Source organism: Phocoena phocoena, chromosome 2 (genome assembly GCF_963924675.1).
Source record: "Phocoena phocoena chromosome 2, mPhoPho1.1, whole genome shotgun sequence".
Taxonomy (NCBI): domain Eukaryota; kingdom Metazoa; phylum Chordata; class Mammalia; order Artiodactyla; family Phocoenidae; genus Phocoena; species Phocoena phocoena.
Genome location: NC_089220.1, coordinates 27,660,791 through 27,678,426, shown reverse-complemented (window position 1 = coordinate 27,678,426; position 17,636 = coordinate 27,660,791). Strand labels below are relative to the sequence as shown.

The 17,636-nt window shown below is 53.1% G+C and overlaps 1 protein-coding gene across 1 annotated transcript in view; it reads right to left on the bottom strand.

Annotated features, from left to right (window-relative positions):
* Positions 1-17,636, bottom strand: part of LTBP2 (latent transforming growth factor beta binding protein 2) — a 96,006-nt gene that overhangs the window by 68,120 nt on the left and 10,250 nt on the right. Inside the window, exon 3 of the mRNA XM_065871400.1 lies at positions 8,103-8,349. Coding sequence (XP_065727472.1) covers positions 8,103-8,349 — 247 coding nt within the window. The remainder of the gene's footprint in view (positions 1-8,102; positions 8,350-17,636) is intronic.

The following is a 17,636-nucleotide window of genomic DNA, read 5'->3' as shown; positions in this document are numbered from 1 at the left end:
CAGGGATGCTCAATCAGTAGATAGTTGTTTATTTATTTATTGAGTGCTTACCATTATTTATTGAGTACTATTCTAGGAGCTGGGGATATGTCAGTGAACAAAACAGCTCACACTGTACTTGGGGAAAAACAGACGGTACATAATAAACATAATAATTAAATTATATGTTATGTTTGTGGAAATTAAAAGGTGAACCAGATGGGGGCATCCTCAGGTTAGGGGTTTATAATATTAAACGATAGGAAAATAGGAGACATCTCCCTCCTGGGAAAGAGCCAGTTTCAGGGTCACCACATACAGTGGCACGGGTTGTGCACTGCACAACTGCGCTGTACCGGTCCCAGAGACTATGACGTGAAGCACATCCCCTAGTGTTGTGTCCAGTGGCTTAGGCTAATTCTAAGGTTAAAACCTTACAAAGGTGGTCAGGGAGGGCCTCAGTGAGGAGCTGCTCCTGAAACTGAGCCAGGCATGTACAGAAGGCATAAGTAAGTATCCCAGCCCACTGTCAGGACTGCAAAATAACAGGAGTAACCAGCATTTGCGAGGCCCATTACAGTTCACAAAGCAGTCTTTCACCCACATTGTTTTAGTGGGTGAAACCTCCCAGAGAGGAAAGAATGATCCTTCCCTTTCTACAAATAGAGACATTAAGGCTTAGTGAAGTTAGGTGGCTTGCTCAAGGTCATGAGGTTAGTTAGTGGCCTAGCTTGGAAACCAAATTGGATATTCTGATTCTAAATCTTTTCAAAATAGTATAGTGAAAATCCTGAGGGTTGGGGAATTCCAGAAAAACCCCAGGGGGCAAGCTTGGGGCTCAGAGTTATAAAAACAAATCAGAAAAATAGAAGATTAAAAAAAGAAAGAAAAGAAAATGAAGGAAGGCGTTCAACCCCCGGAGGTCCTGAAAGCTTGACTCAGTCAGGATTGTAGGGTTGAGTCAACCCAGCACAGAGGCACCACTTGGTGGCCCTGAGGAAGCGGGTGATGCAGGATGAAAGATGTAGGCTGATTAACCCCACTGCAGCCTTGCCGAGGAGGACTTGAGGCTTACCGTCAGGGAGAGCTAAGGTCTGCCCTGGTGAAAGGCATCACGTGTCCTTGTAACGACCTTGGAAGCGGGTAAAGGGGGAGTAAGCACATTTCACCATCGGGGATGGAAAATGGCCAGGCTGGAGGCCAGAGACTGAGACCATTAACTCTCGACCTCAGAGAAGATCCACTTGTTGCTTCTGATTTACAAATATAGAAACTGAGGCCCAGGGAGGACAAGGGACTTTTCCAAGATTTCCTAGCATGAGTTGGTCTCTCATCAGGTCCCAGGTGTATCAGAGAATAGCCTTGGGTCCGAGGGAGTGGAATAAGGAGGAGGGAGGACCTACAGGGGATTATGTGGCCCAGAGGCGTGAGCAAAGTCGTGTGGCAGCATGCTGGAGCCCAGAGCAGAGGAAGGGAGTGGGAGGGAGGCGGCCGCAGCTGGAGCAAGGCTCAGAGGACCCCGGCAAGCCTTCAGACTGTCCCAGAGTCAGGATCTCCTGGGTTCCCAGGGCAGGCCCACCATCTAGCTGCCAACCTCCGTCCTGCCTCAGTTTCCCCATCTATAAGCCCAGGTTGTGGGTTGGAGAAGAAAACTCCTTCTGGCAAGCGGGGCATCTCACTGATTTGCCATGGGCATGGGGGAGTACGCAGGCATGGTAAGACGTTTCACGTTTTCCGGACACCCTACTGACCTCTCTATGTGCGTTATTTCAGCGAATCCTCGAAAACACCCTCTGAGATGAGCATCCGTTTTCCCACTTCAGAGAACCTGAGTTTCAGTGAGACGAAGCGACTTGCACGACTAGTTTGTGAGGACACTAGGGTTTAAATACTACCTGACTCCAAAGCCCAGCGCTTCCCCGGCACACACGCCGGGGTCGCCTCCTTGCACCTGCTGCCCTCTCCCCAGGTACCTCATTTGATTCTAGGTCATCAATCTCCTGGGCAAATGCCTTGCCCTTCTGTCAGGAAGGATGCCTGGGTCCCCCCTGCGGCGGGTCCCAGTGCAGACTGGCAGAGACCACCCCTTGGGGCAGAGTCCCCGCACCCCCTGCAGGAGGCCTGGAAAGGCCTGGGGGTGAGGGGAGGCCGCGCTCCCGCAGGAAACCTGCGGGCTTACCCTCCGCCACAGCAGGTTAAAGGTCACACACTGGGAAGCCCACGAGGGCCCGAGTGGCGACGACGTGGGACTGAACAATGCCGGGTCCTGCTGGGGAGGCGAGTCCTATGCCACCCACCCGTACCCAGTGGCCCGGTGCCCACCCCCGAGGCCAGGCCTGCGGCAGGAGCTGCACTAGTGCCCCTGCCCTTCTTCCCTCTCCCCACTGACAAAGGCCCCCCCGAGAGGCCGGCCACCCCCACCTCGGAGCCTTGTCAGCAGAATGGGGACATTGGGAACCCACTGCAGGGCTTATGAGAGTAAAGGAGAGGCCGTGGGGAGACAGCCAAGCTGCCCTCAGCAGAGTTGACTCCACTCTACTCTGGGCCCGTCGTGTTCGAGGTGCTGGAGATACACTGGCAAAGAAAACAGATAACAGCCCTGTCCTCCTGGGCCTGACGTTTTACTGAGGTAAGAAATAAATCCATAAGTAAAATACACAAGACGTTAGCGCTGTGGAGCAAAATAGCTGGATAGGAGTAGGGAGTGTTTGCGGGTGTGCGGTGTAAAATCAGGTGAACGTAGGTGGGGTTCCCACTGAGGAGAGAAGACCTGGAAGGGGGAAGGAACCAAGCCATGTGTGTATCTGGGAAGAGGGTTTAATGTCGGTTGAATTGGGTCCCCGACCCCCCAAAAGATTTCTTGAAGTCCTAACTGCCAACCTATGAATATGAACTTATTTGGACATAGGGTCTTTGCAGATGTAACTAGTTAGGGTTAGAGGAGATTATACTGGATTACGGTGGACCCTAAATCCAATGACTGGTGTCCTTATAAAAAGAATACCCCCCGACACACACATACACACACACACACACACACACATACACACAAACACATACATACACACAAACACATACACACACACACACACACACACACACAATATGTGACGACAGAGGCAGAGATTACGGTGATGCAGCTACAAGCCAAGGGACACCAAGGATTGCAGGGAGCCATCAAATGCTAGGGCAGAGGCATAGGACAGATTCTCCCTCGGAGTTTCCCAAAGGAGCAATCCTACCAACACTTTAATTTTGGGCTCTGCCCTCCTGAACTGTGAGAGAATACATTTCTGTTGTTTTAAGCCGTCCTGTTTGTGGTCATTCACTATGGCAGCCCTAGGAAAGGAACACAGGACTCCAGGGAGGGGGGACAGCAAGTACAAAGGCCCTGAGGCGGGAGCATCTCTAGCATATCTGAGGAAAAACCAGTTGGCCAGTGTGGCAGAAGCAGAGCGAATGAGGGGAGCGAGTGGTGAGAGCTGATGCTGGAGATGTCAGAAAGGTTTGGGGGGCCAGATCATTCATGTAGGGCCGTCCTTGTGGCGAGCCCTTGATAAGAGGAGCTATTACACTGCAGATGGAGGGTCCCAAATGGCGTGGGCTGCAGTGTGTGGGTGACCCCCGTGATCTTTGTTCCCTGGTATTATGCCTTTGAATATGTATATAAATGGCAAAAGGAAATCAAGGCTGCAGGTGGAATTACAGTTGCTAATTAGCTTAACTTAAAATAGGGGAGAGTGTCCTGGGTTATCAGGGGGCCCTTAAAAGTGGAAGGAGGCAGAAGAGTCAGTGAGAGATTCCGCTGAAGAGGGAGACAGAGGGCAGAGTTAAAACATGAAGAGATCACCCTCTGTTGCTGGCTTTGAACAGAGGAAGGTGGCCACAAGCCAAGGAATGTGGGTGGCTTCTAGATGTGATGGCCCTCAAGTGACAGCCAGCAAGGAAGTGAGGCCCTCAGTCCTACAACTGCAAGGAAGTGAATTCTGCCAACAAACAACCTGAATGATCAAGAAAACAGATTCTCCCTAGAGCCTCCGGGAACTCAGCCCTGCTGATATCTTGACTTTAGCCTGGTGAGCCCCGTGTCAGATGTTTGACCTACAGAACTGTGGGATAATACATGTGCATTGTTTTAAGCAGCTAAATTTGTGGGGTGTGCAGGGAGGAGGAGATCGAGAAGAAGAGGGAGAGACCGACGGGGACAGTAAAAGGAAGGCTGACCCCAGCTGCCTTCTCAGGGAACAGCCCGCTAAGAGCCACGATCACGGGGCCCACAGCTTCCCAGCATCTCCCTGCCAGCCCCGCTTGTCCACCTCAACACTGTCCTCCAGGTCCCTTGCTGTCCAAGCGCCGATCAAGCCTGCCGAGGATGTCCCCAGGGCTCCACCTCTAGGTCCTCCGGTCAGACTAAGGAGTAAACTCAGTGGAGGTCCCTCCCATTCGGCGAATTGTTGTGACACCTCCCTCCCCCCCTCCCCCATAGGGCTGGTGAGACGGCCTTGGTGGAATACCCAAGCCAGCCAAAAGCCACTATTGGTGCTACTGCTGGATCACACCATCCCTGAGACTGGGCCTGGGCTCTAACTTCTCCCCAGAGCAGGTCTGCACGCACACACACACACACACACACACACACACACACGCACCCCAGTTTTCTGTCTGCTTTTTGCCACACAAGTCCTCATGGCAAAGAGAACCAGCCTGCTGATGGCTAGCATGTACTGAGCACTAACCCATATCAGGCACCCTACTAGGTGTTCTACTCAAATGGTCTCATTTCACCCTCTCTGCAATCCTACCAGGTGGAGACTATCGACTCAGAGCTGTTAGGCTATTTTGCCTGATGTCACACAGCTGGTAAGTCCAGAATTGGACTCCAGGATTCCCTGAATCCAAAGCCCAGGCTCAGAACCTCACTCCTCCAGGGGTGGTCCGTGGGCCAGTAGCATCAGCGTAACCGGAGACCACGTTAGAGATGCTCAGCCCAGACCTGCGCATCAGAAGCTGCATGTCAACCTGTTCCCAGGTGATTCACATGTGCCTGTTTCAGTCTGAGAAGCACGGTGTGAAGCGCTGTTTTCCAAGGCCTGCTGGTCCTCGACTGTTGTAACCACCTCCTCCCCCAATCTCTCAAGGCCCTTCCCAGCTGCCTAGGTCTTGCTCCACAGGTGGGGTAGGCTCTCTGCCCAGCCTGGGGAAGAAGCCTGAGCCCCGGGCTCGGAGGGAGTCTGCAGGCCCCCCGCGGCCAGTCCAGGCTGCAGCTGGACAACATCAATCCATGTCTGGCTCTCTGCAGGGCGTGCTGCCTGCTGCCCGAGACTCGCCTGACCCCTCCCTCTCGTCTTCCTTCTGAGACACAAGTCTCTTGGCCTCTGTCTAGTGCTCTCCTGAAGGTGGCCTCTGGCCATCACCAGTCCCGGCAGTGTCTCTCCTCCCTGGATGTTTTGCAGCGTCCCCCACCCCCCACCAAGAATGCCCCCTGCATTTATGTCACTCCCTTATCTGGACACCAAGGGCTTGTCCAAGTTGCCATCAGGAGAGAGTCCAGCGGCTGCTTGGGAAAGCTGGCCAAGTTCACAGGAAATGTCTGACACCACCAGGCAAGTGGGATTTGGCCTCCCAAAGCAAAACACAGCTGGGCCAACAGTGGGCCGCTCGGACTTTCCCAGATTTCATGGCATTGACACGCCAAGGCAGAGAGAGAGAGAGAGAGAGACATGGAGAGAGAGAGAGAGAGAGACTGGGCTGGCCTGGAGGCTGCAGCTCATTAAAAACATTACAGTAGCCCCTGGCCAGGGAGCCTGTGAAACTCAAAAAGGACAGCCCTGCTGTGGGCCGGAGACCTCAGCCCAGGTCTTCACCCTCCCCTGCCTCTCGCACACCTTCGTGGGGGGACCGAAGCCTCACAGAGCTGGTCCTCCTTCCCTCCCAGCCTCCTCCCCGCCCAGCATCGAGCCTCGTCCATTTCTTCATTCAGCTTGTGTTGACTGAGCACCTACAGGGTACCAGGTGTGGTATTAGGTGCCAGGGATGTGTTCATGAAAGAGGAGGGCACAGTAGTCCCTGCTCTCACGGAGCTCCTGGTCCAGTGAGCAAATGCACAGACTGTCCCGAGGCAGAGTGAAAAGCGTGACACTGGGGAAGCATGGAGCCTCCCATCCTCCCACACTCTGAACACCACTGCGGGTGGTGCCCTTGGTTCCAGGGCAGGGTGAGGGTTCGGGGCCAAATGGGCCCTTGGTTAGGTAAGTCTTGGGTTGGGAGCGAGCAACAGAAAGCAATGCAGATTGAGCACTTCCTGCAAGCTGGGACTGCAGGAGGCACTGTGGGGAAATCCAGTGTGAGACGCAGGCGCTGCCTTCCAGGGCGCAGGCCACACCGTCTGATTGCAGACTCAGGGTGCAGACTCACAGCGATGTGTGTGCCACGTGTGCGCTGCAGGGGGTCAGAGCCTGGTGGATATGAGGGAGTAGGTGCTTTTTGGAGGAAGTGGGACTGGGCCTTGAAAAATAGAAGCGGGATAGGCTGGGAAGATGGGGCAGGGGATGTCAAAAGCCTTCTGACTCAAGGGTACAAGGAACAGAATGACCTGCCAAGCAACCACCCCCAACACTCACTTGTGCACGCACACAGGGGATAAATGTATTATAAAATGAATGAATCCCACAAGCCAAAAAAGAGCTTGCAGGGGGAAAGCCAGGCTGGAAGGACTCTGCTCCCATCCTGCCCCGGGGCTGGCCCTGGAGCTGCCACCTCTGGGGCTCCTCCAAGTGCCTTCACACCAGGCCCACCCACCTTGGACCCAGAGCCGGGACCAATGGGAACAAGGCTCAGGCCCTGCCCAACTGGTCACAGCCAATCCCAGGCAGTTCACCCTGCCCCCTGCATTGTCCATCTGGCCCTTAGCTCTGCCCCCCATCTCTGCCCCAGCATACTAAGGCCTTGGTGAAAGAGTTTGGCTCTTCTGGTTTTAACTTTGGGGCTCCCTAGGCCTTGACCCAAGTTCATCCTTCTGTTGTTTCTTCTCCTGGCTGCTCTCGGAAACCACCTGCTTGTTTGGGTGGCCAGGGCCCCGGAAACGCCCTTACTGAGACCCTGGTCTGGCCCAGCCCCCATTGCCCCTCCCCCTTCAGAGTTGCTGGACAACCTTGAGCTCCTTTCCTTTCTCTCCCGAGCTTTCCCCGCTGGGGACCTGGCCTCGAGGTCAGCCTCTTCTCCCTGATTCTCCCTGATTCTCCCAGCTTCCTCTGGGAGGGCAAATCCTTTTTTCGCTGAGTTCAGCAAGACAAACTTTTTTTGACAAAAAGTTCAAACATTTCAGAAAGAAGTTCCTAAGTAGGAAGCGAATGGAAAAAGTAACCTGAAAAACCACAAGGAAAACACAGCCCCCAGAAATGGACCAGTTTACAAAGTTCAGATTTCCTGAGCTGAGCTAGGAAATGTCTAGCCAGGTCGGCTGGCAAGCAGCCCAGGGAATCCTGCCCATGAACACACCCCTTCCCACTTTTTAATCTTCTCGCTTCCCCTACGTGCTCCAGCTGCCCCTCCGAGGAGACAGGTTAGCACTGGTGGTGACTGAACTGAAGGGGCTTCTTCTGGTAGAGGAGCCCTTCCTGCATCACAGGGACCACAGGCAGAGAAGTGGGAGGCGGAGACAAACATTTATAGAGTTTACTGTGTGCCAGGCACTGTTCTAAGCCTTTTCCTCATAGTCACTAACTTAACCCTTACAATACCATGACTAGGATTGTCATCATTTTCCCCAACTTACTGATGAAGAATCAGAGAGATAAGTAACTTGCCCAAGGTCGCCCACCTAGGAAGTGGCAACACCAGGATTCGAAACAAGAGAGCCTGGTCCCAGGGATGTGCCCTCTTCAGCTCTCTCCCTGGGGCCTGGAGAGTAAAGATTTCCCCTCCCACCTCCCCTGGGCACCCTGCCAGAGCCTGTGCCACCCCCGTACCTGCTGCCCTGCTCGCCGACCCTCTGGTGGAGCAGAAGGGAAAGGAGGACTCTCCGGCCTTCTCCACCAGGGTCTTCACCAAACGGGCCGAAGGAAGAAGCCCCTCCAGAGAGGCTGCGCCCCCAGACCGGAGGCCCCGCTGAGGAGGGGACTCACCTGGCCAGCGGCGGCTGTGGTGCTGGCGGCCGCGCTCTGGCCGTGGTGCTTTCTCTGGCCGCACTGCTCCTGCGATGGTTGGGAGACCCCTGGGCTGAGCGTCGGGGTGCCAGCCTGGAGTTCTGGGGGTCGAATTCCTCCTCAGGAATGACCTCTTCACAGCGGGCTCCGCGGAAGCCGGAGCGGCACACGCAGAGCTGGGGCCGGCTGCAGGAGCCCCTGTTCTGGCAGGGCGGCTGGCACACGGCTGGAGAGATAGGGAGAGGGTGAGGGTCGCCTGTCAGCGTCGGACAACCCATCAAAGACTGGGTGACCCGTCACACCAGCACCCCCGGCAGAGCACCCAACATTGGGTTGTACATATACTGAAGTGCTCCCTTTTTGTTGTCTGTCCATCTGGGGACCTGGCCTGCTGGCGTGGCTTCCTCTTCTCTCTGCCTTTGTGTGTGCTGCTTCCCCTCCCCAGAGCTGTTTCCCTTTCCTCTCCACTTACCTAAGTGCTACTGTTCCCTCCAGGCCCCCTCCCCATCGCTGATGACCTGCCTCCAGCAACTGCTCCCTCCTCCGAACAGCTAGGACGAGTGTTCACCTTGCACAGCACTCAGGCCCTATAGGCCACCATCAGCGTGATGGGTTTGCTATGTATGTGTCTCAACTCCCTAAATAATATGGTCAGCGCCCTCAAGCGCAGCGGCTGCTCCTCACACCTCTTTGCCTCCTTAACTCCTAGCCTATGCCGAACAATGACACAATCAATATTATTTTTATTACGGCAGCTACTATCTGTTCAGCGCTACAACATGCGAGGAACTGGGCTCTGCACACACTGTCTCATTTAAGCTTAAAACAACCCTATACAGCAAGTGTGATTATGATCCTCATTTTACAAATGAGAATCTCTGAAGCTCGGAGAGGTTAAAAGATGTGCCTGAGGTCACCCAGCTAGGCAATGGTGGATCGAGGATCCAGTCCAGGTCTGTTTGATGGAAAAGCCCAAGCTCTTTCCACCCCACCGCCTCCCAGCAGGGCTGAACCATCTCTAAACCTTGGCCTGGAGGTGATGATGAAACAAAAGGGATCTGTTGGCTTCAAGTCAGCCACCGAATGCACCCTTGGCCTGGGAAGCTGCACGTCCCAGGTTGGCTCTGGTGGTGGAGACCACAGACCCTCAAACCCATCTCTCTCCAAAGCCCATACAGTCAATCTTAGATTGAGGGAGGATGTTTACCAGCTCCTGCATTCATTCAGTGAACATTAACCGAGCACTCACTAGGTGTTAGACTTGTGGTAAAGAGGATCCCTCTCTCAAAGAGTGTCCTGTTTCACATGGAAGCCAGGACATAGGTCATGTGATAAGTGTCGGTCAGAGCCTCTAACCCAGGCTGAGGCAAGAAAGGGAAAATCAGGAAAGGCTTCCTGGAGGTGGTGATGTTGACCAGAGACAGCAAGGATGAGTAGATTGGGCATCGTGTCAAACAAGGGCAGCCTGTCTACTCAGGGGAGGGTGGGGAAATCATAGGTCTCGCTGCAGGATTCCAACCATGAGCTAGATCCTGAGGCTAGAGCATTTTCCTCAGTGCTTGGGCATCCCTTCCTGGCAGCCCCAGGCCTCCAGGTAAGCAGACTGTGTAAGAGAATTGTAAACCTGAGCACTTCCCCAAACACAAACTGCCACCTTGGCAGGATTTTGGCCTATCACCTGGCTGCCACTCCACCTGCCCAAGCAGAGTCAGCCCCCACCTGACCACACGCCAGGCCACTGTCACCACCACCACCAGAGACACGGTCTGCTGGGGCCAGCCCTGTAGCCAAACCAGGGCCAGCGAACACTGGGGAAGCAGGTTTGCCCAGGACAGGTGTCAGCCCTGGTTTATTTTAGGGAGGGAGTAGAAAGGGAGGGCCTGAGTGGTTTCCCGTGTGGACCACAGATGCTACATCACTCCTAGCCCCTCAGATCCACATGCCTCTGCCAGCAAAGCCTGGCGTGGGTGAAGGGAAGGTCACACAGCCCCTCCCAGTCTCCGTGTCTCTTCTACCTCTGCGTGGGTGGTCCCTGCCCTTAAGACAGCCTTCAAAACTAATTTAGCTTCTGTCCTTCCCCTCCTGGGCCCCAAGGATGGCCCATCCTTGACTTCAACAGTAAGATCTTTCTCTGTCTAGAAACCCAAGGCCCCAAATCTTGCAAGCCGAGCCCATGTCTTCCTGAGACTCGCTTACTTCTGGTTCTGCCCTTATTCGCCAATACATCCGCAAACATTTAGTGAGCATCCTCTCTCGGTCAGACTGGGTGTCGGGGGGTACAAAGACAACAAGGCTGGTCCCTGGGTGGAGGAAGCTCTGCCAGGCGGGAGGGTTCTCAGAATCATGGAAGCCCCTTGCCCCCAGGCACTTAGGTCCTCAATGAGGACAAGGGTTGGCAGACTTTGGTTGGTATGATGAACAGCTCACAGAAAGTGGGTGTTTGGGGGGAAACTATAAAATTGGCATGTAAAATATGCATGTAATATTGCATGCAAAATATGCATCTAAAAATATGCATGTAATATTGTGGTTGATAAAAGTTCTAAAAGGCTTTCAAACCAGCCAGACTTGTTGGCAGAAATAAACCCGTTTGGGAAGATAACCTTTCTGGACCAATCGTTTATGATACTGCACAGAGGCCAGATCTGCTAAGAAAGGTCCTCCAAGTGCTGGGTTTTCAGAGCCAGCTCTCACCAACTTCATTTGTATCTTCCTCTGAGTTGTCTCCATAAGTCTCAGCAGGAAGTGATTTCCTTACTACAGTGTTCAAGCGTTTTGTTCTGAGCCAAGCATCTGCATTATGGGATTGGAGCATAAACTCCTCTCCTCTCTCTCCACTCCCCCGAAAGCCACCCCGCAAATGGCCCCAAATGGTGGCTCCAAGTGCCTATCTATGAAAGGCGCCATTCTTAGGACAGTGTTTACTGGTCTGCCGTGAAACAAGAAAAATAAAAACAGTTTTCTGTGTTTTTGTGATGCTATTTTTTCCCACTTAAAAAGTGTCTTTTATTTTGAGAGTATTATTGTATTACTTTTTTGGTGTTCAAATGTTCTTTTAAAATTAAAGGTGATGGCAAATGGTAGTTTGTTTTTCTAATATCCTCACTTAGCAAAAGGAAAACCTGGCTATTGTACTCTGGTACCTAAGATGTTTGGGGATATTTACTGGTGCGTGAAATCCAAAAGTTTGGAACCCTTTGGGAAGGAGGGGGGCGATAGCGGTCATGTGCCTTTCATTTAAAGGAAACTGAAGCAAAATATTCCTGAGTCAAATGAGCACAGATTTCAAAACTGAAGTATCAGAAAGGGGATCAGCCATCACAGAATCGCCCCATGGCAGGGGCTATTGCATAAAGCAAGGACGGAAATGCCGAGGCACCCCGGAGACGCAATTTCATGCAGTGCTGTGGGAATTTTAAGAGAGAAAATTCCCAACCATGACGGGCTGGGCAGTCTTCGTGCTTTGCTCTAGGAGTCTCATTCCTCCCATTTTCCCACAAGGGCAGAGGTCATGCCTTATACTTGAGAAATCAACACAGGATGGGGTAGATGGCTTTAATGAGTCTTCGGTGATTGATGATTGGTGAGAGGTTATCAAGCATGATACCATGAGGTCAGTGTTTAGCCATCGAGGACACACCCAGCCCCTCCCCGTGAGGGGCTGGCATCCTCAGAGCCCGAAGGTGATGCTGCTTCCAACCTCCCTGTGCCCGCTCGCCAATGCCAGCCTTTAGCCATTCAAAATTTGGGCTCCACCTGAACTCTGGCTTCTCCACACTCCCCTGGCACTCTCTCTCTCACTGAGGATTGGACATGTGGAAAGTTTCAGCTTTGGGAGTTCAGCTCTGTGGAGGTAGCCGTATGCCAAAAGACAGGGGAATAAAAAGAAAACTCCCGAAATTACTTTGAAACAGGAAATAGAAGGCATCGTTCTCCCGGGCCCCCCACTCCTGGCTGTGCCCCTTCTACCTTCACTCTGCTCCAAAACAGTCAAGTAGAGGTTTGCTCAGATTTTCCAAACAAAACCCCTGCCTTTGGGAGGAGACCAAATGCGGAATGGGCATGCCTGGGGGAGAGTCTGGAAACAGCTCCCACCGTGTAGGCTGCTCCTACCATCCACTCAGAGCCCTTGCGACCAGAGACTTGGTAGCAAAAAGAACATGGGGTCGGGAGTCAGAAAGATTTGGTTTGACCCCCGCCCCGCTCAGCCACATCCCAGCTGCGTGACCTTGGGCGCGTCTCATCTCACTGAGACGCCTCAACCAGTGCCTCAGCTGTCTCATCCATAAAATGGGTCTGACAATTCCTGCCTCAAAGAGTTGTGTGAGTCTCAACAGAGATCATGGAAGTACTTTGTACTCTCTAAAGCTGTGCTGTCCAATGCTGTAGCCATGAGCTATATATGGCTGTTGAAATGGAAATTGATTAAATAAAATTTAAAATTCAGTTCCTCAGTTGCACTAGACACATTTCAGGGGCTCACTAGCCACATGTGGCTCACAGCTACCACGGTGGATGGCAAGATATAGAACATTTCCACAGAAAAAGTTGTATTGGACATCAATGCTAAGTTAAAAAACAAAAAAACCACACACCTAGTGGCAGAAGCAAGAGGGCTTCTGAACTTCTCTGCCATGACCTTTTTCCCAGGAAAAGACAATGACAAGGCAGGCCCTGGTTAGAGAGATGCCCCAAGCACTGTGGTGCAGAGGCAGGGCTGCTCTTCAGGTGTTAAATACAGCCCGTCCCCTCTCTACCTCCTTCCACACCAGCCAGGTAGGGCTTTTGTTATCAGCTCTCTCTCCTGGGATCTAGAGATGCCTTCTCCCTCCGTCAATTCCATTAGGTGAGGCACCGACTTTAGGGTGGGCCCCTTAAGCCTGTGCCCTCCTCCGAGGCCTCCAGTACCAGGCCCTCCTGTCTGGGAGATGAACCTACCTTCCAGATTAGACTCTGGGCCCAGCACCCCCATACCTGAGGCTCAGCTGCTCCTCAGATTAAAGCTCCATCTTTCCTAAACTCTGTGTCAGTGGGACACTAAGGACCTCCCCACTGAGTACCTGTTCCCTCCCTCAGGATGGGGCTCTGTCCCTTCCACACCCAGAGGCGTTTCTAGGCAGGACGGTCACCCACCACCCTCAGTGCTGCCCTTCCCTGGGCCCGCCCCTCACCTTAGACCCCTACCTGGAGGCCTCAGTTTGCCCTTGGAATTCACGTAACTGGGGGTCTACCTGTGACCCTGAGCTGTTTCTCCACAGCCTTGACCTTTGGTTTCCACAGAAAGGGGATCCTGATGTCAGAGCTCCCCGAGGCCAGGAAATCCCTCACTGGCCTTCACACACCCTCAGAATCCACCGAGGACTCATCCTCTCCACACCCAAGCTCTGCCCAGGGGCTGTGTCCCCCAAGCCCCGACCTCAGCCCCGAGCCCCCAGGCTGTGGGAGAAGTCAGGTCCTCAAGGATTCGGCCCAGTCCCACCACAGCTGTGCTGGGGTCGCAGCTCAGGATGGCTGGAAACAGCACTGGGGCTCAGGGGCCAGCCAAGCGCCCTGCTCCAAAATTGCAGTTGTGTTCACATAAAAGCCTTTAATGAGAGAAAGATGCCGTTCTTGGCCTCTTGTGCACGCTCTGCAGACGCTGTCTGGCAGGCCGAGAGGGCCTCTACCGTTTGGCGGCCGGAGGGGAGGAAGGAGGGTTGTGAGTCAGACCTTGGCCCCAGCCCATCAGCATGGACCGCCCTGCTAATTGCATTAACAAACACCGAGATACTGGGCCAGTTGGGGGCCAGGGGCTGGGGCAGAGAGCAGCCCCAATTCCCACTGGCTCCAGCAGGCATGAGGAAGGGACCACTGGACAGGGCTCGTGGCCCGGGGCAGAGGCCTGGGTTTGCCTCTAGCTCCTGCTCTAGAGCAGATGAGTCACCTGTCCATCCCCATCACAGCCCTGAGGGCTTTGTCTGGGAGGAGGCAGGGATTTAAAGGCCTCAGTGCCAGAGAGGCCGGGGAGATGAGAGAAGATGGGGTCCTGGAGCAGCCCCCATCAGGGACAAGCCCGGGGACCCAGCCTTTTCCAGGGGAGCAGCTCCAGGGCATGGAAAACAGTTCTGTGGCTGACATGGAGCCATCCAAGCCCTTCTGCAGTCACACCGGCTCCGTGCCCAGGACCCATGTAGGTTGAGAGGGAAGCAATACACCATTGCCATTTACAACTCAATGAAGGCAGGGGCAGAAGTGTGGAGGAGAGAGCAGCCTTATAGTCAAAGACACCTGCATTTGAATTCCAACCCCACGACCTCAGGCAAGTTCCTTCACCTCTGCGAGTCTCAGCGTCTAGAAAGTGGTCGTGTGTCCAACATTTACTGTTTGCTTAGGATGGTAAGCAAGACAGACAGTGTCTTTTTCTTCATGGAGACTCCAACTTAGAGAAATTCATAAAACAAGCGAAAAAACAAGCAGAGGAAGAGAAATAGGGATATGAATGGTGGAAGAAACAATACAGGGGCTGGGATCCAGAGTAACAAGGCTGCTGGAGGCAGCTCTAGACAGAGCGGTTATGGGGAGCTGGAAACGAAGACAGGGAGCAGCTACATAAAGAGACAGGAAAAGCAGACAGAGAGAGCAGCATGTGCAACAGCCCGGGGGCAGCACATTCCAGGAACCCAGGCTGGATCTGGTGAGTGAGGGGCTGACAGACGAGGCTGGACACACTGCCACAGGAAGGTTTCAATAGGGATGTGTTGTGATCTAACTTACAGAGAAAGAACTGGAGAGAAAAGGAGACAGTGGGAGCAGTCAGCCAGCTGCAGCAGTCACCCAGGAGAGCGTGCTGGTGCCTGGGACTAGAGAAGCAGCCTGCGGGGGTTGGGGGGGCGGGGGCGGGAAGCAAACAGACTCTCAAGAGATTTAGGAAGTAAAGCAAACAGGGCTCAGGGATGAACTGGATAGAAGCCTGAGCAAGAGGAGGTGTCCTGAATGGTCTGGCTTAAGCATTCACATAGATGGAGATGCCTCTGACAGGATGGGTAAGACCTGGGCAGGGATATTGGCTCAGAGGGAGGGAAACGATGCGCTCACTTGGGGTGGGGGTGGCTGGGAGGCATCAAGAGCAGATGTTGAGGAGGCGGCGGGACAAAAGGAGCCTGGAGGTTGGAGCAGAGGACTGGCTGAAGATGTATATAAATCTGAGTGTCATCAGCCCAGAGACGATGTTTACATCCATGGGAATGCATTAGATCATTCCAGGAGCAGTGCAGTGAGAAAGAAAAGAAGGGGACCCAGAACTCGGTCCTGGGAAACCCAGTGTTCAGTAGCGGGCAGAGGAGAAGCAGTAGCCAGGGACACAGGAGGGGCCAGGACAGAGCGTGATGTGACGGCCACTCACAGGGTGAAGGGAGTTGAAGGGTTTAGCGTGGTCCCTGGTACAGAGTGAGCAGGGCCACTCTTACTGTTGCGTGTGAATTGCCTGGCACAGTGTCTACTGGTACTCAGTAATGCTCTGCTTGCTTCATATGGCCCCCTCTTTGTGTGGGGGATTTAGAAGATCTGGGGAAAGTCCTGAGGCAGCCCAACATCAAGATGTTAGGTAGAGGGCTTCCCTGGTGGTGCAGTGGTTGAGAATCTGCCTGCCAATGCAGGGGACACGGGTTTGAGCCCTGGTCTGGGAAGATCCCACATGCCGCAGAGCAACTAGGCCCGTGAGCCACAACTACTGAGCCTGAGCGTCTGGAGCTTGTGCTCCACAGCAAGAGAGGCCACGACAGTGAGAGGCCCGCGTGCCACGATGAAGAGTGGCCCCCACTCGCCGCAACTAGAGAAAGCCCACACACAGAAACAAAGACCCAACACAGCCAAAAATAAATAAATAAATAAAATTTAAAAAAAGAACTTGGCTTTAAAAAAAAAAAGATGTTAGGTAGAAAAGGAGAAGCCAACCAAGGAGGTGAGAAGAGGCAGCTGAGAATGGCAGAAGAAAACCTCCAGGTCACCTGTGGAATCATTCACCCACTCAGTCCTTTAACAAACATGTATTAAATAGGCACTCTGCTGGTATCAACAGGATACAGTCCCTGGCTTCAGGATCCCCTGGATAAAAGCATCTCCTAAATACTCCTTTAAGCAAAAAGCCTTGGGGCATACACCTGCTTACCAAAAAGATCTAAGGTACCTCTACATGGTCAGGGGAGAGATGGGCAGTGTCTCTTGCTAGGTCTGTACCCTTCATGTTAGTTGGGTCTCCACTGAAGTCATGTGATTATTCCCCTTAACACCTTCCACTTTCCTCTCCACCACTCCCACCGACTACTGAGTTTCATCGGATGGTTCATCCAGAGATGAGCCATATGTAGACTCAAGTCTCTGGCTCCTGGCAGTTCCTAACCAGTCAGTAAAGAACCTGCAAATCCCACCCCTGCCCTGACCCTTTTCCCCAACATTTGTTCAGCACTTACCATTATGAGGTCGATTTCTTTGCATACATCTCCTCTGTAGATTCTTAGAACTACTACAGGTGCTATTCTGATCCTCATTTGACATACGGAGAAACTGAGGCTTAGAGCAGTCCAGCAATGTGCCTGAGATCACCATGCTAGTAAATGATGGAGCAAGGGTTTGAACTCGGGGATTCTGGCTCCAAAGTTGGGTGGCTATAGTCTTGCCCCTTGGGATGGGGTCATTTACAGGGCTGGGATGGGTGGGCCAGGGGAACTCCCTCAGGGGAGCCCAGGAGAAGCCCAGCTCAGGAGGGATGAGGGTCTTCACAGCACTGAGATGTGGCCCAGAGGCATGTGGTTCTAATGGCCCCATGCGCACACAGGCTTGGGACTAAAAGGCAAGCACAAATGTCTAGGCCATTCCAGGGTCTCCCGGCACCGTGGGGAGTTTTCCAAAAGGGCTGATGAATCCGGGGCAGCAGAAGGGGACTTCTCTGCACGGACCTGGGAAAGGCCCTGTGTCATTCAGTACATTCTTGTTGAGCCTTTACCTTGTATCCGGTGAACACTTGCCACTGTGCTGTACGGTGTGGGCTGTTAGACACAGTCCCTGCTCGCAACATCAAGGCCAGACACGTACAGAACACACAGAACGTGCCAGGCCTTGAACTAAACACTTGCCCTAAGTTATCTCATTTGTTCCTCAGAATTCTCTGAGGCAGGGACTAATATTAGTCATATTTCACAGGAAAAGAAACTGAGGCACAGAGAGCTTGAGCATCTTGCCCAGGGTCCTGTAGCTAAGTGATGGAGTCGGCACTGAAACCCAGGCAGGCAGCACCTGGATCTAGGTTAAAATAACAACTAAACTTACCATGTTCCGGGCTCTCTACACACACGTGCTCATTTCCCAGGAGCACGGTGTTAAGCCCTATCCTCTGGAGCAGGCTACCTGGATTCACACCCAGGCTCTACTGATTGCCAGCTGCGTGACTTGGACAAATAGTTAACCTCATCTGTAAATGGGGATAAAGATCAAATCTAGCTTACAGGGTTGTTGTGAGGATGCAAAATTAATAATAAA